We start from the raw sequence: 24,360 nt of genomic DNA on the forward strand, positions 1-24,360 counted from the left end.
GCACTTGACCTTTTTTGTCCTAATTTTACTGTATTTTCTATTATTATTTACCATTGATTGAAATGATATCTAAACTTTAGCCTTGTTTTTTTATAAAAAACTAGCGGTCCGCCCCGGCTTCGCCCGTGGTACATATTTACGTTTTCTCTACATAAGAACCATCCTCGTACTTCAAGGAATATAATAAAAAAAGAATTATCGAAATCGGTTCAGCCGTTCTCAAGTTATGCGCTTACCAACACATTTTGGGATTCATTTTTATATTATAGATATATGAACTGGCATATTTCGATATTTGTGGTTAATTGCGAGAAGTGTAAAAGCAAAAGTTGTAATAAATATTTTAAATACCTACAACTTTACCATTAAACTTTATTCCACAGTTATAGTTTTTTTTAATCCCGATCTCAGATCGATCGTAAATAACTTTTCCTCTAATTTTTGTTACCTATATTCTCTTCCGTTTGAAATTGATTTCATTGTTCTATAATATTACTTTTATGTTTCAAAAGTTAATAAAAATCATGTTGAACAACATTACTTTTTTAATTTCAAAAGTTAATATTATATTGCCCGGTATTTTATACCCGTGCGAAGCCGGAGCGGGCCGCTATGTTTTTATATACAACGTTCACAGTTTTTCTGTAGTGTATTTACTATTTAGTATCAGCATTGCACCCGTGCGAAGCCGGGGCGGGTCGCTAGTTAAGTTAATAAATAACAAAATCTTTTTAAATCTGTCTTTTTCTTCATAAACCTATCTTACAAAAAAATACCCAAACATTTATAGATATTTTGCCAGTTTTTCGGATAAAAAGTTTTTGTAATAGTTGGCAACATTGACGTAAGGATTCGCCATCTCGTTCGGGTATACGCCGATGTCGTCTCTATAGTTCATTCTCACTCTACGCGGTTCTACCAACATTAGAAAAATAATTCTATGGTCCCGCCGCAACGCAAAATTGTGCTTCGTTTGATAAAAAACAATTATTTTATGAATTTTATTTAATAAACACTACAAATATGACCGAAATAGGTGGATACAGTTACAAAAGATATGAGAAATCGTTAGGTTTATTGACTACAAGATTTGTATCACTATTGCAAAAAGCGAAGGACGGTGTATTGGACCTGAAAGTTGTAAGTAAACGCCTTGTCAAATGGCACCAAAAAACGACGATTTGAAAATATTTTTATACCGTTGGTGAAATTATCGTTACAGGCTACAGAACTATTAGCTGTTCGTCAGAAACGAAGAATCTATGATATTACCAACGTTTTGGAAGGTATTGGTCTCATAGAAAAGCGAAGTAAAAATAGTATACAGTGGATGTAAGTGATAAAAATAAAAAAGTTTGTTTATTTTGCAAGCTTTGAAACTTGTGTTTAAAAATTTTAAATGTTGAAAATAAATATTTCAGAGGAGCATCTCCTGATGGCACTTCAAGTGAATTTTGTGCAAAAGTAAGCACATTGAGAAATCAAGTCCATCGCTTAGAAGAGCATGAAAATTTATTAGATAAGTATGTTTAGTTATCCTCATAATATTTGTTGTTAATATTCTCTTAATCAAATAAACATATGCTTGAAATTCAAGTTCCCCTTGGCTTTGTAGGTATATTTGGATTTATAATTTATATGACATATTAGTTGGAGTTGCATTTGAATAAATTAATGCCATGCCATAATATATACGTGTGCCATATAATAATTGAATTGTATTTAAATAATCACAAATTAATTATTAAACCTTCACTATTACGCTGATTACTCTGACCTGCAATTTCACACACATCATACAATAGCCTATATTTGTTAAATGAATTACAACACAAAAGTAATAATTCAATTTGAGCCAAACATATCTTTATATTATCTTTTTCTATAAACAATTAATTTTTGACATTTCAGACAAATGCATTACATTGAGCAAAGCATTAAAAATGTACTTGACGATAAAGACAATAAGGCACTCTCATATGTTACCGAGAGAGATATCAAGAAGTGTTTTGAACATGAACAAGTATTGGTGTTGGAATGTCAGCTTGGTACCAAGCTGGCCTTTGGTTGTGACCCGTTTGAGGTATGGAGTTTTGTATTTATACTAATATTATAAAGCTTTAAAGTTTGTTTGTTTGAACTCGCTAATCTCAGGAACTACTGGTCCGTTTTGAAAAATTAATTCAGTGTTAGATAGCCCATTTCTCGAGGAAGGCTATAGGCTATATATCAACAGGTACGGAGCTACGGGGGTGAAACCACAAAGCGCAGCTATTTAAAAATACAAGGATATGTTAAGACGTTAATGAATTGAAATGCGTTTTTTTCTTTGTATTGTACTTACGTCAATTCAAACAAGAATAATATATAGGAATTTGGTTGGTTATAAGACAATTCTGTTTATCGGCAGTTGATGATATTAAAATAATATTTATATCCAATATAAATTTTTGTGAAAATGTTTGCAACTCTGTATACATAACTAGTTTCCGCCCACGACTTTGTACGTGCATCCCCGTTTTTCCCTGTTCCCGCAAGAATTTCGGGAAATCCTTTCTTAGCGGATGCCTACGTCCTAACATCTACCTGCATGCCAAATTTCAGCCCGATACGTCCAGTGGTTTGGGCTGTGCGTTGATAGATCACTATATCAGTCATCTATGAGTTTTATATATATAGATTACAAAGAAATAAACTCATTTAGATCTTTAAAGTATTTTAGACCCTAATTCAAATATTTCATTAGACACTTATCCTGGCTTGATGGATTTAAGAAGCCTTATTTTATAAAGATGTAGCATCCTTTTAAAAACGTAAAATATTAGTAGAAATTTTTATTAACAATGATTGAGAAAGCATATATCTGTTATTCTTTAGTTTCACACAAACAAAAATATACCAAATCTTTATCTTGTTGTTTTAATGATATTTATACTTGGAAATAAATATAATGAAATTTCAGGATGAAAAACACTGCCTCCTTCATTTAAAGTCCCATGATCCAGTGGGAGTCATCCTTTTATGTGACGCTGACAAGGAAAAGGTAATTTAATTGTAAATTAATAAAATAAGTCATAAAAGTGAATGAAAAATTTGCTGTTAAAATAAGAGTGTGTGTGGACTTCTTTGGCCAGATGCAAAGATACCAAACTTGTGCCTTACTCCATGACGTGACGGTATTGCCATGACGCGACCTTTAAATTATTATAATTTACATAAGATGTTTAAAAATGACTGTGATTTTTATTATTATAGGATATGGATGAAGACAGTACTGACAAAGAAGTTGAGGGTTATACAGAAGGGTCAAGCAATATTACAAATAATTCAAGTAAGTTGTATATATTATTACAATTGTAAAATTTAAAGAAAAAGTATTATCAAATCATAAAGTAAAACAAGGTTTCCTACTGTGATATTCATCTTTTTATATTTCTTGTTTCAGATTATCTTTTAAGATTAAGTCCACCGATAACAAAGCATGATTTTTCGTTTTCATTGCGTGGATCAGAGGGTTTGTGCGATTTATTTGACATACCTTGTTAACTATCAATTTTACAGTATTTTGTGACAATTTTCTTTTAAAGAATGTTTTTACATATTATTTTGTGATCATGTTGACTTTGTAAATAAATCATGTAAATATGAAACAATCAAAAGTATACACTAATAAAGAAAGTTTATTGTGAATAAAAGAAATATTTCTTGTACAAAGTGATTTTATTTCTTTGTTTTTGGTTTTGAAACAAATCTGTCTAATACACCAAATGATTGTTTCGGCGCCTCTTGCTTTTCTGGTTCATTCAGCATCTTCTTTACTTCAATTGCCTGATTAATGAGTTCCTGCAAAGAAAAAAGTGTAAGTTGAGTTCTAAGATTGTAAGATCTTAATATAATAAATTTATAATAATTATACATAAAATAATATAATAAATATACAGACATCTGTGAAACTATATATATCTCACCTTTCTTGCTACTTCCTTGATTATTTTCTTTCTTGCAATATCAGTAATACCTTTCTTTTTATGTCTTGGTTTAATATCAATCTTCTTATTTTTGACATGCTGAAAAAAAAATATAAAGAACACTAAAAATTATGATTTTAAGAGATTTTTGCTTTAATTGAGAATTTAAAAGTAGTGACTTCAACTCAAACTGAATTTTAATTAAAAAAATTATGAGTAGTTTTTACCAGTAATTTAGATTTAGCTTCAATTTTGTCCTTCATAGTTGGTACATCCACTTCGACAACTTCAAACGGATTAAGTGTAATAAGTTCCGCAGGTATTTTCTCAAGTAAAGCTTTAACTTCCGCTTCTTTCCGTTGCGTCTTCGTCTGGTAGGGATTACTTTCATACGCGTCGAAGTTGGGCTCACCACTGCCTATAGAAATTGATTAAAAAATTAATTATCTTAATTCTTAATATCTTATATATAAAATAAAAAATTCTCGTGTCACAATGTTAGTCTGCATACACCTCCGAAACGGGTGGACCGATTCTCATGAAATTTTCTTATATATAAAATTCTCGTGTCACAATGTTAGTCTGCATACTCCTCCGAAACGGGTGGACCGATTCTCATGAAATTTTCTGTGCATATCGGGTAAGTCTGAGAATCGGCCAACATCTAGTTTTCATATGTACCACGGGCGAAGCCGGGGCGGACCGCTAGTTATATTATAAAGGCGAAAGTTTGTAAGTATGGATGTATGGATGTTTGTTACTCTTACACGTAAAAACTACTGAATGGATTTGAATGAAACTTTACCACAATATAGCTTATACATCAGAATAACACATAGGATAGGTTTTATCCCGGAAGTTCCACGGGAACGGGAACTATGCGGGTTTTCCTTTGAAAACGCGGGCGAAGCCGCGGGCGGAAATCTAGTATAAAGATAAAAGAGCGTGCGTGCCGAGCACACGTGTCAGAAGTGAAACTTCCTTGGCCAGATTAAAAGATACCAAAATCGTCGCACCGTCACGTCATGGAGTAGATGACGTGACGGTGTTGCCATGAATCGACCTTGAAATTTTCTCAACGAACTAAAGAAGTTTCACTTCAAATAAATACTCTATTTTGATTATCATTATATTACTGGATAATTCAATACATAGGTTTTATAGATTATCTCAATAAAATTAACAAAAGAAAAGTAATTCAATATGAAAATCAATTTTTACCTGGTACAATGATGCTAGTGAATCCTTTAGAAGTACCGATTCCTAACACATCTTCATATGGACAAAACTTGAAATTGCTAATTGTTCTGGCCATTTTGTGTCTCATATAAGCTTTATCCGAGGTTTGTGTACAACAATTACTGTAATAAAAATAAAATTAATGGACAATCCAAATATAGTGTCTGAATTTTGAAGAAAAATCACCAAGTATAAACATATTATTTGAAGTGTCATTCATTAAAATGTAAAAAATATTCGGTTATTTCATAAGAAAAGTTCATAAAAAAAACTACTTACTCATAAATTTCAACAATATCACCAAGTCCAACAGCTAACATATCTTTCTGGGAGAAATCCAAATCAACTGCTGGTGACATTAATTTGTAATGTTGCAGGGGTCCGTCTAAATTTCGAATGTCCCATATTTTTAAACTTTTGTCTACACCAGTGGTTGCCATATAACTAAAAAAACAGTATTTGATTTATTTCTTAAATAGGTATTGCATATTTGTCATTATTAAATAATAAATTAATCTGGAAGAGTTATGGTCATTAGTTAATTACAATAAACAATTTATTTAAAATTCAAATGGATTCTTACAAAAGCTGTTTCTGTTTGTATAAAATTTACATTTTGCAATGAACATCTTTGTATTTTACCTTCTTTAACAATGCAATAGCAATGCTTGACTTTATTTAATTCAACATCTAATCTTAAAAATTTATATAGATCTAAAAGTTTTCTTTACCTTCCCCTTTTATCAACCGCAATAGCTGTCAATGGCGTTTTATGACATAATATTTTCGCTAATGGCTTCTTGACCATGGGCGACCAGAGAGATACAACCCCTTTAGAATTCCCTAAACATATTGTTGCATTGTATGGATTCTGTGTCATAACAGCTGTTCTCCCTAACTGATTGTTGTAGTGACCAACTATTTCTCCTATTGATATATCTAGCCATGTCATGAAGCCAAATTCATTCTGTAAAATAAGTTATTAATATTCACTTATAGAAAAAGGTAAAGAAATAAAGAAAATTTGGAGGAAATATTAGTAAAATATGCTATTAGACCTATTTAGTTTTAACAATCTAAATTACATAAAAAAAAAATCACTTACCACTGCTGCAAGTAAGAAGTGGTATGGAAGGAATTCCATCCTTAATATTTTATCCATTTTCTTAATACAATGGATTTCTGTCCCTGTATTGTCATAAATATATAGCCATTCCTTTTGTGCTGCTGCTAGCATTGTTTCTACATGTAACCAACTGTAATTTTTATGAGTACAATATGAAAACAATAAAAGAATTATTGAAAAAAAGTGAAAAGAAAAATCAAACCAACTCGCTATATAAGAGGTCTCTTAGGATGTTGAAAATCATAGATTTAATCAAAAAATTTAACAACTTTGTAACAGTCACAAAAATTATTAATAGCTAATAAGTAACTTTCTAAAGCATAAGCTGAGTTGTAATGTTTTAAAATTAAATTCAGGGATTACCTTATGTCATGAATAGATTCCATAACATTGATTTCACAATGCAATCTCTTAGTAACCCAATCAAACGCAGCCAAGTGACCTTTACTACTCCCCAAAAGGAGATGTCTGCCATTCTTAGAATATTTAGCTCGGTAAGGACCAAAATCCAAATTTAGATCAAATATTTTTGTTGCAGCTGTGATGTCTACATTTTCAGCAATCATTGACTGAGTAATACTTGTAGTTCTGTGGCCTTCATCTACCTCCAAATAACTGAAATTTGTATAAATCAACTGTTATGAATTTTTACTTTTATAGAGTATATATTTGATGAAATAGGGTTGAAAGTTAAAAATTCAATAATATCAGAATAAAAAATGTACTACGTTAAGATCTTTTGAGTTTAAGAACAATAAAATAAAATATAGGTATACATACCCTGCATTTTCTGTGAGTAGGATATCTGCCCTAGCCGCCTGTTCTTGAGCATATTTATACTTATTTTCTTTCTTCTTTAATTTTAATGCATACAGGGGATGCTTAACACCTTTCCCTTCAAAGCCTTCACCACGGGAATGTTTTTCTAATTTTTTTTTATCAATTGGTGCCTTTCCAGATAATGCTTTATTTTTATCACTTTTAAATTTTTTCGTATTATTATTGTAATTCAGTTTCTATAAAAAATAAACATTATATACTTAATTTATAATAATTTAATATAAGTGAATTTTAATAATTATCGCAGTGAAAACATAGCGCGAAAATACAAAAATGTTTAATGTTTTTTGTAATATACTTGTATGAAATATATGTCTTACTTGTATATGATGTTTAGAAAGAGGTTTCATTTTTACATGAAATACTTCCATTTCATTTTTATTTTCTTCATCTTCTCCCGTATTGTGGAAGTAGCGTTTCTGAAAATATGGTTATGTTATTATTTACCTTGCAATAGTAAAATAAAAAGTAAGGCAATGATAAAGTAGTATACATACATTTCTCCCTGTGCCTTCATTCGTGTCCATTTTAGTATACTTAAATCAACGTTGATATTAAAAAACAGCTTTATTTTAAGTTGATTTTGCGAATAACCATGCTGAATGCTGATGTGATGCTGATGATTTACAATTGAATTCACTGTCAAGTGTCAAATGTCAATTGTCAAATTATGTCAACAGTCAAAGTCAATCTGTCCCATATCCCTTCAGTGCTCAGAGGAATAATAGGTTTATTGCTCTGAGCTTCAGTGGGATCAGAAGTTGCTACTAAAAAAAAAGAAGAAGAAGACGCCATGGGGTGCGTTCACATGTGTGTTCAATGCTTAGATCATCTACAGACGCTCCGATTTGGTTGGTGCCAACCATCCGACCACGACCAAATCGGAAAGTGTAGAGAGCGGTCGGTCCGACATAATTATTATTAATATTGGTTTGACGTGGTCGGATGCGCCAGCAATACCGACCAAACCAACTTCCTATCCGATCCAACCAAATTGGAACGTTTGGAAGCTTTGTTCCGACCAAATCGGCTCATTCCATAGAGTAATATAGGTAACTGGCTCATTCACATTCGCAACGCCGCCGGTGTAGGACGTCAACATGAACGCCGAGGGAGTTACGGTCACCGAACGTGACATATTAATAAAATTACTGGAACTATATAAAGACTTTCCCTGTTTGTGGGACTTAAATAACAAAGATTACGCAAATAGAGATGCCAGAAATCAAGCGTATTTTATTATGTTAGAAGTATTAAAAAAAAATTGACAGTGCGGCTACATTAAAAACCTTAAAAAATAAGTTATAAGAGCCGCATATGACTGTAATTTTCTCTTATTTCTGTAGTAGAATTTAGCCCATTCTCTTCGTACTATGGTCAACTGACATATTACTCTATGGTCAACTGACAGCTGGAAGGCCAACCGTCGGACAATCTGTAGCAATGTTGGAATGGTTGCCATGTCGGTTCCAATATGGTTGGCACCAACCAAATCGGAGCGTCTGTAGATGCAATTAGAAGAATCATGGACGTTATAATTACCTACTTCGTTTATTTGTAAGATTTAAAACTTCTTATCTAAGTGTACCTATATTATAAGGTTATTACACTATTTTCTAATAGCTCGTGGTAAATTATTTTTTATGTATGATATTACCAAAAGACCACGACCTGAAACAAAGCTTAGACAGGGTGTAATCGTTATGTGTGCACAGGCGATTATTCCGTAACTATTACAGATATCAAAAAACTTTAAACTGATAACATAACAATATTTTTCAAAATCTGTTCAGTAGCATGATATATTATAATATAATAATGTCGATTGTTATTAAAAAAAAAGACGTGTGGCACTCGGGGACTGCCGAGTGCCGCGGTAAAAGCTATTACAATCATTGAATTACAATATGTTCTGTGCTATTACACATGCTCTGTGGCTATTACATAGCATGCCTTCAAGCCACACCTCCGTGTCCGTCGGAGTGGGGAGCGTGAGGTTTTTTCGTTACGGAATTTCTCGATTCGGTCCCCGCGCTCAAGGCCTGAGATAGAAGCTATGCAATAGCTTAAAAATAATAAGGCAATTTTACAAATGAAAAGGGAACATTAACTAGGTACTTTTTTATCAATGCGGCGACGCCTTGCGTTTAATAATAGAGGAATGATAATCAAAACTACGATAATCTCGGTATTTATTATTTTTATTCTCTTTAACAACACATACTCAATATTTTACAGAAACATATATATGACGATCAGAGTAGTAACATAGTAATAGGTATTATTTAAATGCGTATAATATTTTACTGTTTTGTCCAATTTTATGGAACTTCTTTCAAATAATTCAATCACACATAATATAATAATTACATAACATAAAAAGTTAGCAGTGCGCTGTTTAAAAGTTAAAACAATAAAACATTTTTGACAAAGCACAATAAATAATATTGCAAAATAACATCAACCCGCCTCAATTTGAACTATCACATTCCGCAAAGGTAACAATAAATAAATAACATTAACATAATCACAGTGAAGTGAACATTGGCTAACAAATATTACTCCTAATTGGTTATCAATTAATGACTGAAATAACTTACTTGATCTAATGAGATCTCATTATTATCTAATATAAATAAAATCGTCGAAACGACGCAATAACTATATTTACAACATTTATTTACAAAACTGACTAGTGTCCTCTAAGGAGTTTATTATTTTCGATAGTTTTTACATATCTATACCATAAATTAATATCTATCACTTTAGAACTTCTGCGCTTGTATTTGGCACAATCCCAGTAAATCCGGTAATTTCAACAAAACGCGAAGAAATCTAGTACTGTCTTATTCTTATAGCCTATTTTCGATGAGACATCTTTATAATTTAGCTAAACGTGAGCACACATGAATCCAAAATCTTCTGATATTGTACTTAGTAAGAATTAGATAATACACAATACATATTTACAAATAACCAATAAAGATGTGTTCATGGGGCTAAAATCGTTCTTCTTCTTATCATTTAGGTACATTAATTTTTAAGCATACATACGAATAACAGTGTTAAAATTCATTTTAGACTAAAATTAAGTTGACCTTAATGATATTAGTCAATCGTTTTGAATGGTAATGTGATGTCGTATAGAATTCACACATCGTATACAACGGTTTATAAAACAGACATCTCTATGTAGAACACAATGTCTTTAACATCTACATTGAACACTGTACACAGTCAGGATCTTTGCAAATCGTTAGATTTGATTACCAACAGTCTTTTTTTATCTTTGGTGAGATTGGTAATATCACTTCACTAGGAATGTCACTCGCACTAGACGCTTAAGCGCCGCCGATCGCAGTCGGTGTAATAGTTCATTGGCGATTACTATCGGCGGTGCTGGGTGAGCCTTAAATCGGCGTCGGGAGCACTGTGAAGTCCTGAAGCGCGTTTTTAACTGTTTCGTAAATTGGCCGGTTTTCATCTGGGCAGTAACCATCGGGCGAGCAGAGGGTCTGTAGTTTCGTCAAGTACGAGTCGAAATTATCATGCGCCGGTTTCTCTCCAACACCAGGAGGAGGCGGGGCTCCAGGTGTCCCGGGTGCAGAGGCGACGTGAGCGGTTCCACCGCCCGGTATTTTTACGTGCTCCAATAACGTAATAACATTATTACGGAGACTCTCATAATATTCATTCAGATTATTATTCCGCTGTGACATCAGTTGGTTCTCCTGTTGACAAAAATAATGGCTTAACAATAAGCAATTTTAACCACGAATAAGGGCTCATTTTGAGTAGCTACTGAATTGAATAGTATTTAAGTAGTACTCACTAAGTAATATGATGTTAGGAGCACTCAAAGTTGGATGTTTGGAGCCATGACAGTACCATCTACGTTATGAGACAAAAATATCCACTTTGAGTGTTACAATAGATTCTAAATATTCAATATTTAATTTAGTAATAATCCCAACTTACCCTTTCACCAGAGCTGAGATGCGATTCCATCGCATTTATATCCGATTTCAGACGCAGCATTTGGGATTCTACGCGTGCATTTTCACGCTGTAATTCGGTAATTTCTTGTTCCAGTGTCATTAGATCCTCTCCATTGCCAGTTTGCATGTTGATATCCATGCCTATGGAAAAATACAGAAGTTATTAAATATAGCACCAGAATTTTATTTTAATACAAATAATATGTTAACTGTCTTTTAATACTTACTAGAATATGGTTTGGGATAAAGAGGAGTTATATCATCTGGATATTTGGCTTTCTTTGGCTGAGGTGTGGGGGTCGCGGCGCCAGCAACTGGACACCCGGATAGAGAGCGGTGTGTTAGGAAGGATCCATTTATATGTCCAGATCCATCACAACCAGGGGTCGGGCAGTTCACACCGTCGAACTTGATCGCTGACGCTGCTGCAGCTACTGCTGCTTTGTGCTGTTCTACAGTTCCACCACTCTCTAGCACACGCATCTTGTTTCGATTCGCTATTGGACATCCGGATGCACTGATGAGGAAAGATGTATGGTAAGTACTTATTTTATGATGCTTTAATGGAATTATTTTAAATGCAATGCAATAACTTTTGGTGTATAATAATGGTGTCAATACAAGTGTGATTATAGGAAGCTAATCTCTGTTCGAGAGAGTGTCCTGTGTCATTTTTAGTGAGTACGTTTACATCTGTAGTATCAAAATTTATCTCTTTTTAAAATCTAGAAAAATAAAATACACAACCACATTCTAAATTAATTGCTTTAACATGCTTTGAAAGTGGTCAAAACACTCTTAATTTCCATCCTACAAGATAGTCTTACCTTCGATGTGACAAAAATTTCCCCGTAGCGTGTCCAGATCCATCACAGCCCGGTATAGGGCATCTAAGCAGCGTGTAACGAACAAACTCATTGCAAAACGTTTACAAAATAAAGAGGTGATTTCGCCATACGAATAGTTCAAGGATACGCACATTGGTTAGTGGTTACGTATTTTGGAATATTTTTACGAGTAATTTATTGTAATATATTTCTTTTAGCGTCATAAGTATACAAATAATTTATAAGCATCCTTTATTTTTGGCATAGGTACAATAAGAGGATGTAAATGAAATTCTTATTATTCCCTATGTCATTATCAACATGTTCAAAACATTTACAAAGATATTAACGTTAGTTTCATAATTATTAAAATACAACACATCGGAGATGTGAGACAATTCCACCACCACATCGATAAAACGTAAAGGTAAAGCAATTACCTGAGAGGTTCCGAGTCCTGTCCGTCCCTTGGTTTGCTCTTCGGCTTGTTCGCTCTCGGACACCCAGAGAGTGACCGGTGCGAGGAGTAGTTGCCGGTGACGTGTCCGGAGCCGTCGCAGCCGGGTGTCGGACACTTTAGCTCCTGAGAGTGCGGCTGCAGCTGCGAGCGGTCGGCGCGCGGACACCCCGACAGACTGCACATATACAAACTGCTTACAATGGTGTGTTACTGTATCTTAGCTTACGAAACTATGGTTTTCGTAAAAATGTAACGCCGTGTGGGAAATTTGAGCGTTTTTGAAATATTTAAACTATGTTTTTGTAGTACTGACAGTCAAGGTCAAATTAAAATGGACAGGTAAGTTTGATAAAGTTTTATAGCTTTTTTATTCTTCGTTTGTTATATCGTATAAAAGTAACTTGTGGTGTTATGTAAATATTTCAGAAAATTGTAGTAGTTGCTTCTTATGAAAATTCAATATCATAGATTTAGTAAGTGTAATATTTAAGTGTACAAAGGTGTACCTAACCATAAAATGTCAGTGTACTCTATCTTACTCTATTTTATTTCTATCTTATAGACCCATCTAGATTTTGATAATGGATATAATTTAATAATTAATCCACTTGATTTCTCTAGTTGAATGTAATTTACTTAATAAATACTACAACGAATGTTATTCATTAATTAAACAATCACAAATAAAACCATGCAATTTCATAACATTAATTGTAGAGCAACATCTATGAAAACTGCAGCCAAACTTGTTCGGAATATTGGTTAACAATAAGTACTGACGTAATTGTTTTAAAACGTATTGTTTATTTTTAGTAGCGTATAAAGCGTAGACTTCGTATAGGAATTCAATTCATTTAATAAACAAAATGATAACGAAAATATTGTATGTATAAGTAATTTCGTCTATAATTTCCTGTAGAGACTAATAACGCCAATAAGTACGGTTACGAAAATATGTATGACCTAAATATAATAATAAACCACAATTCTCTACATAGAGCGTATTAAATTCACACATTGTAACTCTTCAATGAATGCGTTTTAGCTATCTTCAGTTTCAAATTTTCAATCTATTTTTGATCGGGATTTTTATAGACTACGAAGATTTAAAATAAGTCATATGGAAGACGTCTTTAATGTGTTTTAAACAAGAGTGCATCGTGATTCGTGTTATATTCTTTAAATGCGTAAACGCGTCTATTTATGAAACATATAGCAGGCGGCCTAGGTAATTAATTATTAGAAAGCGTGTAACTATTTATGGATTCATTGGAAAAAAATATTTCACTGCTATCAATAGTACGCATGTATAAAGTTTTAAAGTTAACGTATAAAAGGAAACTAAATATTATTGTCATTAGAAAAGTTCCAAGCTCTTCTATGCAATAGAAGCACATCGTAGTCACATCGTTTTATACACAATCATGCGGTTAGTCAAATCAAACACAACGGGATGCGGAAATGCACAACTAGGGCGCCAATTATTATTTTTGTTTAGTTAGACAATGCTGTCGCGAACACGTGTGATAGACTTCCAATTTGACGAATATCTAGTGCATTATAATGCCGCTTGCCTGCGATGAGTGGCGAAATGACCACTTATGTGCCCGGAACCGTCGCAGCTTTCGACCGGGCAATGTATCAGCTCTCTCGATTCTCGTATGCGGTAACCCAGTTTCCCATAAAAGTCGTCACGATGATAGCTATATTAATAACAATTAGACAACCATTCATTATTTAATATAGCCATTACTATTTGCGTACTCAATGCGCAATGTACAACTTACCGCAATACCCCGCCTACATTCCAATTTAACACGTTTTATAATTAATGAATATTTTCGTGGGTAAAGTCATCAACCTAGAGTGCTCTAACAAAAAGTAGCGCAAAGTAAATGATTCTCGCACGGTTGTTTACGTAAAATCTTTAAAAGTCTGTTATTGTTATATTATCGTGTTTGTCTTTGCGAGGAATAAAGTGTTATTACAGAGTCGTTATTGCTCGATAGTTTTATCCGTATTGAGTGGAGTCTCACCTGTTTCTTCGCATGTTTTTTGTGTGATATCCGTACATATATCTTATCTCTATTTATCTGGCACGCTCGAAGTGCGCGGTGAACACGCGCTGCGCGGACGCCGGTATATTTAGACTGATCCGTCAAGTGTGACTTACCGACTTATTTCAAATTCTGTATGACGCTACAAGTGTGTCACTATTATAACGTGCCGTTTGCGTGTTTGTTTGCATTTTGTTAACTGTTACATATTTATGTTGTCACTAAGGTCGTTAACTCATTGTTATTATGTAAGAACATTGTTAATAGCAACGTATGTTTATGACTGATGTAGTTTAATGTTTTATAATATTTTAAGCGAATTTAATTGATATGTTTTACGTGAAAATTTATTATTATTTATCTTAAGATCCCCCAGCGCGCTCTGTTCATTTCATTTCTTTTAATCAAAATATTTTTCTTAAATGTAACTAAATAACTAGGTCTTATTTGAACAATTTAAATGTTCCTCCTCTATATCCTTGATGATAATATAATATGACCGTGAGAATTAGCCGTGAGATAGGTGCGACTCTTATCGTAACAATAATTATTAATAATGTGATAATAGAACATTTAATTAAATGTGATATAAGATCGAGTTAAATGAGTTGTGCTCTATTTCTCTACACGAATTCATTTAACTGATGAATACAAACCATTGCGTTCTCTCCATACCTCATTATCCCATAAATAGACAATTAGTTCAATTGCTTATTTCATATTTGCATATGCATAGGCATGGCATATAATGATATAGGTACCTAATACATATTTACTTGGCATGGAATCTGGGATACAATAAAATGTATAATAGCATAGAATATTCACCTGCTGTCCTTAGGTTTGTCGTGCGGCGCGTGCGGCGGGGGCATGTAGCACGGCGGCGAGTAGGGCGGCGCGTGCGGCGGGTACGCGGGCGGCGGCGGGTAGGCGCCGCACTGGTACTGGTAGCCGCCGTACCCGGCTGCGGCGGCGGCTGCTGCGTAGTCCGGCTGCGCGAGGCCGTAGCCAGCTACTGGGTGCGGGCTGACGCCGCCATAGCCTGTGATGGGATTGCGTTTAGTACCTGCTTTTTATAAATATAAAGTTTTTCGGATACCTATTACCTATACCTAATATATACATATATTATATTTATATATTGTAGGTAATAGGTATCCGAAAAACTATTTTATAAACCTCAAGACCAGTAGCTTATTTTATTAGAGATTAAGTTTAGGATATCTGCTCTACATATTGACGGTATGCTCTAATTATAACAAGTTCGCAAAACCAATGTAAATTCGTAATAAGTATGTATTATATTATTGTATGAGTGCACATTCGTAGGATATTGGTATATGGTAGAAATTTGAGAATGAAAGAAAATTGAGTGAAATAAGTTAACGATAACTACAATTAGATAAGTAGAAGATTTAGAAATAGAAAAAAGAGGCTGTAAATAAATCATTGATAAAGCTTGTAAAATAAAATTTTATGAATGTCCCAGATGAATACGTAAGATGTAACATTAGGTATCAGTTTAATGGTCATACAATATTACAAATAAAACATAATTACAAGGATTTTTTATTTAGAGAAGCCAATTTCCGTTGTAAACGTATCCATTGTGTAGAGTTAACAAAGCACGGAGACAAATAAACTTTAAAGTGTTAGCAAGGTCACAGAGACAATTTAATTTACTTTCTATTGATATTTCTGTTAACAAGAATTAATTTATATTAAATTAGTATTTTTATTATTGTAACTTAAATTTCAATACAAATTATGGTTTTGTTGGATTTTCTATTTAAATTATCTAATATTAGTTAATTACCTTAAAACAGTCTCCATATATTTCTAGTTTATAGTGTACACATGTATGTATTTTATGTAATGAAGTAGTTCAAACTTAATTAACTCTTTGCTAATGTATTATGTGAAACAGTGTGAACGTATAATTTAAAGACGCAGGCCTGCTCAGCAGGATTAGCAATGTAGCGTATGTTCGTGTTGTGGCGACGATGCCAGCAGGGGCGATATAGTGGTCGTGTTTTAATTTGTACCGTATTTTACGACTCTCCTGGCGAACTTTACACGGTCTTTTGAATTCGGGCTTGTAGATTGCAAAATGTGTTTGCGTGTTGACATAGAAAACAAGCTTTGTTAATTGCCGTTTCATGTTAATGCGCGAGTGTATATTGTTTTTTTTTATTGAAAATAAAATAGTAAAAAGAAGTACATATAACGAAACATTATGCATTTTTTAAATAAATATGAAATAACCTGTTTTTGTTTTTTTATAGATAAACTTTGATCTTACTTATTAATGTTAAATTTCTAAATTTAACTACGTTTGAGTTGAATACGATGCTATTTTGTATAAAGACAGTTGAATAATATTATTTTATAAATATAACTTACCCGCTGTATCTCGATGGTATGCTTCTAGGTAAGGATGGCTTCCACCACTATCTGGTGTTGATTCTCGACTGTACGAGACTCCTCCAGGGAAAGCTCTACTGCGGGAAAACAGAACAGATTAGTTTACATAAAGTAACTACTACATATGAAATGATTGTTAAACAATCAATGACCTAACAATAAATGCCTCACCTATGTGGTAAACGCGTCACACTAAGGTCGAGGGTCTGGCCCTGCGGACTGGGCACCTGGGGACTGGCTGTCAGCTGGGGCGAAGCGCCCGGCTGCGGGCTGCCTCGGGCTCCGCCCCCGCTGCCACCACCGGCGCTCGTGTAAACCGGTGATGCATATGGACCCTGTCATAACAATGGGTTTTAATTCATAGCCATTAATTAATTTAAGTTCTCGTGTTGCGACTTCTCACCTGTGGACTGCCACTAGATGTGGATAAGTCTATGGCTGGGCGGGGGTCGCGAGGGTCGCGGGGGTCGCGGGGTGTCGGGGTGCGCGGGCGCTGCGCCTGCGCCGCGGCTATCTTCACGGAGAGATTGATCGCGGAGAAGCCGGGCGGCACCCCGGGCGCCATCGCCCCAACCCCTCCCACGCCTACCCCACTCCCGGCCTCGTAGTGGTACATTGGCCTGGATGGATACGAATTTCAGACTTTAGACCGTGACCCAGAACTATCGTAACGTCGAGGCATTTAGGTGAGCGTTTACCACATTTGTTCGGCATTTAAAAGACGTCAACGTACCTAGGGTAAATTGGTCCGGAATTGGTCTCCTGCTCGGACTGGTCGGTTTTCATTGGAGTGGGTAAGTGCGGATCGTGGTAGCGCTCCTCCTCCCAGCTGTACGGCCGCTGCGGACACTGCGCGGGGTCGTACCGCTCGAAGGCTGTCGCGCCCTCGTAGCACCGCGCCTCATAGCCGTACCGCGTTTCGTTCATTTGGCTATGTGTAAAATATCATGTTGAACGAAAGCGGCAACAAATAGACTCTATCAAATATGATGTGCCTTGCTCGATAACACGTGTAGCTGCCAATTCATGCCATGTATGAAATAATCGACTTTTTACTATGTATGTACCTATTTATTTACACGTACTTATCAGCGTATGACAACTTGAAGTTTTTTTAATCAATGGTTGATTGTTTTTAAATATTTACAATAAATGCCACTTTAAATAAACAAAACTTTAAAGTTACTCTGCAAATTGTTGAAGCTCTACATAAAAATACGAAATTGTTTTAATATTTGAAGCCTCTATCTTATATCTCTTTTAACTATTATTCGAAATCATCAATCTTCACTGGTTTGTACACTAATGAGACGATAAGTAGCAGTTGTATTTACCTGTATGAGCGCACGTGGTCGTCCGGCGGGCGCTCGTAGGGCGAGCGCTGGTCTGGCGGCGCGCCGTACCCGGCGTGGCGCGTCTCCATGCCGGGAGACTCGCGCTCGGGCTCGGCGGCCTCTCGCTTTGGCACCAGCAGCTCGGGCGCTTCCCGCTTCACCTCAGGACTCGGCGGCGACGCCGCTTCTGGCTCGCGCTTTTGGGGCGTCACTTCACTGGACGCGCTCGATGGTGGCGGGGCGGATATCGATGCTATTGGTGCTGTTAACACTGAATAGATAATCAACTGGTTAATATGTGACTATGGTTCCTTTGTTCGATTAGTGGTTTTAAAAGTGATCATGATTGCATGAGTGAAGGTAGAGCAAACACCGAATTTCATGTGCATTCCATCTGACCTCATTGCTGTTATAATCATTTACAAAAATTCATTATTTGGAACATAAATAAAGATATTATATGTTTTTTACGATATTTAATCGATCCGCGTTATGTAATAGTATGCAAATACCAAATATGTAGTTACTTAAGTTAACAAAAGATTATAAATTTATGAATACAGGAATGTGCTTCCTAAAGAATAATCTTTATCAACAGACGAACATAACTTGCAACAACCGTGTTTTTCAGTACATAACTCTTGATACAATATAAGACTCTACATTACTAACATCACTAATTTCACTTGAAAAGAAATGATTCATTAACCCATACAATTAAAATACAATACCTATAGGTCTAGCTCGTTGTGTTCTAGCAGCAGCTTTCCTTGCAGCAGCCGTGGGGCAGCCAGAGAGAGATCTGTGTGTACTTCGGTTGGAACTGACGTGGCCGCGACCGTTGCACCCGGGCGTCGGGCACTTTAGGATTGTCTCGTGCAACGCCAAGACTATAATTATATTCAACATGTTAGTTATAAGGCAAGAGCCCATTGTTACCTATATGTTTAAAACTTCACAACTTAACTTTCAACTTATAACACAATTAAACGGCTACATTAGTGCATGTAATAAAAATAAAGAAGTTGAAATTATATAAAATATTAAGTACAAAATAAACAACCTAAACTATTCAAATGAATTATTTGCTAAGCCTACATTAAACTTGAAAAGAAGTCAAATAAACATCTACTGAAAAGAGTACATAAAATAATACAAAACAAATACTGGAAAAGCTTTTGGGCGTCCTCTTATTTCCTGCTATACAAATAAATGCAAATAAAATAATACGTTGCAATAATTAGCGAATGTAGTTTTTTATATTACTCACTCTCTGGTGTAACTTTATCCTTTCTTGGGCATCCTGACAGACTGATGGACAAAGCAATAGATGATTTAGTTTAAATGCGATTTCAATATAATAATAATATTTACATAATTTGAATCGAATGTTAAGTGTTTGATTTGCTTTGTTAACAGATTGAAGTTATTCAGCTGAAAGACATGGCACTCACCTTCGATGGTGCGAATAAAGGCCGGTGACGTGGCCCTGCCCATTGCAACCGGGAGTTGGACACTTGTTGCCTTCTGTGGACAAATCGATGGATAAATTATTATTTTGTTAATCATTGAGCGGGGGCGTGGGAGAGCGATCGATAGCGACGGGCGTGTCGCTGGGCGTACCTGCGCAGCGCCGCCCATCGCACGAAACCCATCCCCTCACAAACTCAAAAGAAAAAATAAAGAACGCCAGGCGACTGCGCGGTCCGACTATCAATTTTTCTTTTACGTCGAGCGGGGCGGTACTACGACGCCCCGCCCATTACTCTGACCCGTTTTTATTGCATGACGTAAACTCAAATTACGAGGAAAATCTTTATATACATTTTACATGATATCGTAGGTGGAGCTCTCGTGTAGGTTCTAATGTGAAGGTCTTTTGAAGGATAACATTATATACATTGTAAATTGTTATTTATAGTGTGGGTACAATCGAATTTCTATTATCATTGGATCAAACAGTAAAAACATTACGAGAACGTTCAACCGAAGGACCTACTCTGAGTAATTCAGTGACTTTGAAACAAAGTTCTCCAAAGTACTGTCGTTAGAAAGTTTGTTAATGGCTGACGTAGGAGTACCTCTGGAGGCCGGCGGCGACAGTGCGTTCAGAGGCCGAGAGTCTCTTGTTGGTTGCGCGGAAGGCACGGCTCGCGCCTCATGCAATGCTGTGGCAGCTCGTGAGCCTATCCCTGCTGGCTGTAGAATTGTGTATTGCTTGGACGCCTTGGAGCTCTTGTCATGGTCATTCGAGTAACCACCAAAAGGTTCGCTTGGAAATGATGTAGTATGAATTTTGTGTTTTACTTCAGCAGGTGGCTTAAATGCGGACTGTGTTGAATAAGGTAATGCCGCCGTAGCTGCTTTATATACGTTGTACAAAGTCTGTTTGTTAACCGACATTATTTCCTTCCGCTTAGATTTTGAATCTCTATCATCGTCGTATTGGTCGTCATTTCTATCCGACATGTCGATTTCAAGATCGTTGGACGAAGAGTCTATAATTTCGTCAAAATGTGTTCCGTCATAATGGTTGGAATTTTTACTTTCTCGGTGTTCTTCATCATTGCTGTCAGGTTCTACTTTTTCAATAACAACATTTTCTACGTTTTCTTGTTCATTTTCATTCATTTCCTGTTCAGTGACTGGGTTATCTATTGAGAAGCTTCTTTGTGAGCCATCCGCACTATCTGATGATTGCGACGGCGAGGATGGCAACATTTTATCCGATCGTTTATCATTGAACATGTTGTCGAAGTCATTATCATCATTTTCATCACTATGGGTGGATTGTTGATCTCGTGGCCAAGTACTTGAAATCGACTTTAAAGATACTTGTGTCCTTTGAAGATAGCTCTTGTGTTCGTCATTTGTTTGTAGAAATGGGTGAGGTGTAGCGTACACTCGACAGCGCTGCTCATTTTCTTCTCGTCGTTCATCATCAATGAGTCGCCGTCGTCGTTTTCCCCCACTTTCGTCATCCATTGATTCTTCACCGTTTCCCTGATTGTGCTGTCTGTCAAGTATTCGAAAGGCCTCTACATCTACGCCAAATTCAAATCTTCTCTTGTTTATTTGCGGGAGTGATGAGAACGTATTCATCGGCGACGTCCTGCAACAAAATCTGCATTTAGACATGAGTTACATTCGTGCAATATCCTAATAAAGACGCATAAAAACAAGTAAAAACATACTTGCGATTCGATTTTCCATCCACAATCAGAATTTTTACGCGGAAATGATTCTCGGCGTTTCCAATCGACGTATTCACATTTAATTCACTTGGCTAATATTTATTGGCACAAAAATCGTTCCCACGTAAAAACCATTTCACTCAAGAGCTTTCAGACCAATTAATGTTTTAAAAAATAGTACCAATAGGGTTCTAAGTATTATAAAATAAATCTTAATACGAGTGCACAATTGTATATTTGTAGAACGATTTCCGAGTACGGTACCTAAATAAGAAATAAAAATTGTAAGTAATAAGTTCAAACGCATTGATTTACTCGTGCCATACAGATAAGCGCTTTTTATCTCAAATTGGCTCTGAAAATACTAACCAGAAAATTATGTACCGAATAGAAAAAGTTTCAGAAAAGTTTTGAGACAAGTTGTTATTGACGTGAACGTTCATTGTCATGAGACGTGACTATTTTTGTCATAAATCGATAAAGAGATTTGTTATATTAATTTCACTTTTTAAATATTCAAAAATTATTCTGTAGGTACATTGTATGGTTTATTTTTGCGTTAATTTTTAAAACAATCGTTGTAAACAATAAATGAATACTATAAACACTTTTAACATACAATTTCTGCTAAATTGATTAGAAGTTTATTATAAATAGTAGATATCGTATCTATCCGTGTAAAGGAAATATTCCAGAAAGGTTAGAACGATAGTGGTGCAAACATTTACGTACGTGACGCGCCCGCAGGCAATACCAATGTAAGCCGAGATTACACGAAACGTGGCCAGTTTTCCAATGGCCCAAAAGGGTTGTAACGTGCTACTACGTTTGCGAGAACGTTCGTGTGTTGGCGTACAGTAATTAGATAAACTCCGAGGGTGGGTTTACCGGTTTAAACTAGTACCAGCGACCTTTATCAACGGGTGGCGAGTGGCGGGTTATCTCGGGCCGCGTTAATTGTAATGCCTGGAGATTAAGCGCGATATAAGATCCTCCGTTACATGCCAAGACGCTGAATACGTGTGGGCTTTGAGATAATGTGTCTGCTTGGAAGTGGTCTTTTCGTTACTTTTATGTTAATGTCGCTGCTATGTGGGATTTTCGGAGACATTCGTTTTTGTTAAAGCTATCTTGAAAATTTATATAGCGTATAGTTGGTATTGGTGTATTGGTGTATGATTAGATTTTAGTAAAATTATGTTATTACAATCTAAATTTTTGTACTAATTCATCAAAACCTAAAATATAAAAGTTTCAAATACCGCAGCAACGTATACATAAATGAAGCTTACAATTTATTCATAGCGGCCGTGATATGAGCTGTAATTTCATAATTTACTGTAATTCCATGAAATTCCAACATAATTCTGGCGAAAATGAAAGGTGAGCCGTTTGTCGCGCGACCCTTTCTCGCCCTTGGCAATAACAAACACGCGGCCTCCCGCGGGTCCCCAGATCGCGTCTTAAATTCAAATTGCACCTTAGAATTCTTAATTATTGAAATCATAAATCAAAACGTGCCGTCTGGGCGCGCGACCATAAAATTGGAGGGAGGTATCTCGAGTGTGGTAGGATTAAGACATTATCACTTTTCTTTCGAGTAGTCGCGCCCTCGTCGGCTCGGCTCGACTGTAAATCAGAGGCTAAATCCTCTGGATTAGATTCATAGAGTTGCCGCGGCCTGCGGATCGGGAGCCTGCGATAATGGCGTCGTCTGCTTGCGTGATTCTGCTTTTAAATCGACTCCCCGAGATAAATACGCTCCCAATTTTGTGAAGCGATATAGAGTTCTCAGTTTAAACGGATTTGTTAAGTTTGCCCAAGAACTGGAGCTGCCTGATAAGTGGCCGGTTTAGAACACGATGTTAACGTTCAATTTATTTCGGGTTGGATTAATTTTATACTTTAGGGACAGTCAAAAGTAGAGTCAAAAATATTCGCGCCTTGTTACCATAGTTATCGTTGGCACGATAACAAAAGAACTGTAGACACAGTACCACAAGTTTGATTTTATTTTGTTGTTTAAGTAATTTGTATATTATTCTTATTTATTGTATCTTTAAGCAAAATTCGTATTCAATTCGTGATAAGTTGTGAAAATAGATCACTTACAAGAGAAAGTTATTAAGTTTTTAAATACAATTTCAATAAGTTGGTTACAATAGAGCGAAGAAAACAAAAACGTAAAAATAAATAAATAGACATTTACGGAATTTCGTCACGTATTAAGTCAATAATTCGTTTTTTAATATTCTTTCAAAATTCAGCAATATTTAATCCTTTTAAAGAATAACAATAATAATTCAATAAAAATGATGCGTAATTTTTCGTGGAAGCCTCGGGTCCTCCTAAAGAAATAGGAAGTCAGTGAGGAAATATAAAATTCTCAATACACTAGTTATTCTGTATAGTAGAGCCATTTTAATAGGCAACATTTGACAGTTCAACAAAATTCAACAACGTAACCTAGTAACGACAACATAGAATAACATGATATTTCTTTCTGTTAGATCTGCACATTTGCTTAACTTTTTTCAATAACGATTACATATTTATAATAATAATGACCGATACAAGTAATTTTAAGATTTCATTTTACTGATGAACCATTCTAAACATAATAAACAATTTCTGAATTGAAGAACTGACGTCGCTACAATTTTGTGTCAATAAACCTTTTTTCTTTTTACTTAAATACCAGAGATGTTACTCTAAAAATCGAGATCTGACATCTAGAATCGAATGCATTGATTATTTGTGAACAAAAATCATCATAAATTAATAAATTCGATTTACAAATGTTTCAAATCCGTATCGATTAATTCACTTTAATCGATGTTTTTAAGCAGGTTACCTCTCTTCGAAGATAAAATTGATAGACGTCAAATGTTGC

At 35.3% G+C, this 24,360-nt stretch overlaps 3 protein-coding genes across 3 annotated transcripts; 1 reads left to right on the plus strand and 2 right to left on the minus strand.

Moving 5' to 3' along the window:
- The first annotated feature begins 917 nt into the window (after positions 1-917).
- E2f2 (E2F transcription factor 2) lies at positions 918-3,686 on the plus strand. Its single transcript, XM_089699002.1, has 7 exons — positions 918-1,140; positions 1,223-1,332; positions 1,422-1,523; positions 1,912-2,083; positions 2,963-3,043; positions 3,256-3,331; positions 3,446-3,686. The coding sequence occupies exons 1-7, from the start codon at positions 1,024-1,026 to the stop codon at positions 3,544-3,546; spliced, it is 759 nt and encodes a 252-aa protein (XP_089555128.1). The 5' UTR covers positions 918-1,023; the 3' UTR covers positions 3,547-3,686.
- A 15-nt stretch (positions 3,687-3,701) lies between these two features.
- On the minus strand, positions 3,702-7,775 carry LOC149485756 (WD repeat-containing protein 46). Its single transcript, XM_089699001.1, has 11 exons — positions 7,671-7,775; positions 7,494-7,592; positions 7,114-7,349; positions 6,697-6,948; positions 6,313-6,463; positions 5,939-6,174; positions 5,487-5,651; positions 5,190-5,329; positions 4,196-4,386; positions 3,969-4,067; positions 3,702-3,843 (listed from the first exon to the last, which is right to left on the minus strand). The coding sequence occupies exons 1-11, from the start codon at positions 7,698-7,700 to the stop codon at positions 3,721-3,723; spliced, it is 1,722 nt and encodes a 573-aa protein (XP_089555127.1). The 5' UTR covers positions 7,701-7,775; the 3' UTR covers positions 3,702-3,720.
- Positions 7,776-9,356: 1,581 nt separating this feature from the next.
- On the minus strand, positions 9,357-21,385 carry LOC149485757 (uncharacterized). The gene is made up of 15 exons (XM_089699018.1): positions 20,355-21,385; positions 19,728-19,800; positions 19,544-19,584; positions 19,005-19,163; positions 18,274-18,544; positions 17,673-17,870; positions 17,343-17,559; positions 17,111-17,274; positions 16,919-17,016; positions 15,344-15,557; positions 12,439-12,648; positions 11,999-12,061; positions 11,399-11,688; positions 11,152-11,312; positions 9,357-10,904 (listed from the first exon to the last, which is right to left on the minus strand). Exons 1-15 carry the CDS (start codon positions 21,373-21,375, stop codon positions 10,584-10,586), a joined length of 3,501 nt encoding a protein of 1,166 aa, XP_089555144.1. The 5' UTR covers positions 21,376-21,385; the 3' UTR covers positions 9,357-10,583.
- Positions 21,386-24,360: the final 2,975 nt, after the last annotated feature.

This window comes from Colias philodice, chromosome 9, assembly GCF_061535455.1.
Source record: "Colias philodice isolate Cphi_HAF_F1 chromosome 9, ilColPhil1 Martin Lab GWU primary, whole genome shotgun sequence".
Classification (NCBI taxonomy): Eukaryota; Metazoa; Arthropoda; class Insecta; order Lepidoptera; family Pieridae; genus Colias; species Colias philodice.

What these genes read in the sequence shown, in the direction of transcription:
- LOC149485756 (XM_089699001.1), bottom strand. Translation starts at nt 7,700, where the DNA reads ATGGACACGAATGAAGGCACAGGGAGAAAT. An exon ending in CTACTCACAGAAAATGCAGG is followed by an intron (nt 6,949 to 7,113) that starts GTATGTATACCT and finishes TACAAATTTCAG; the next exon opens with TTATTTGGAGGTAGATGAAG. An exon ending in AAGCTAAATCTAAATTACTG is followed by an intron (nt 4,068 to 4,195) that starts GTAAAAACTACT and finishes TTTTTTTTTCAG; the next exon opens with CATGTCAAAAATAAGAAGAT.
- LOC149485757 (XM_089699018.1), bottom strand. Translation starts at nt 21,375, where the DNA reads ATGAATACGTTCTCATCACTCCCGCAAATAAACAAGAGAAGATTTGAA. An exon ending in CTTTATTCGCACCATCGAAG is followed by an intron (nt 19,585 to 19,727) that starts GTGAGTGCCATG and finishes TTTGTCCATCAG; the next exon opens with TCTGTCAGGATGCCCAAGAA. An exon ending in CATCTAGTGGCAGTCCACAG is followed by an intron (nt 17,275 to 17,342) that starts GTGAGAAGTCGC and finishes TTGTTATGACAG; the next exon opens with GGTCCATATGCATCACCGGT.
- E2f2 (XM_089699002.1), top strand. Translation starts at nt 1,024, where the DNA reads ATGACCGAAATAGGTGGATACAGTTACAAAAGATATGAGAAATCGTTA. An exon ending in AAAAATAGTATACAGTGGAT is followed by an intron (nt 1,333 to 1,421) that starts GTAAGTGATAAA and finishes TAAATATTTCAG; the next exon opens with AGGAGCATCTCCTGATGGCA. An exon ending in CAATATTACAAATAATTCAA is followed by an intron (nt 3,332 to 3,445) that starts GTAAGTTGTATA and finishes TTCTTGTTTCAG; the next exon opens with ATTATCTTTTAAGATTAAGT.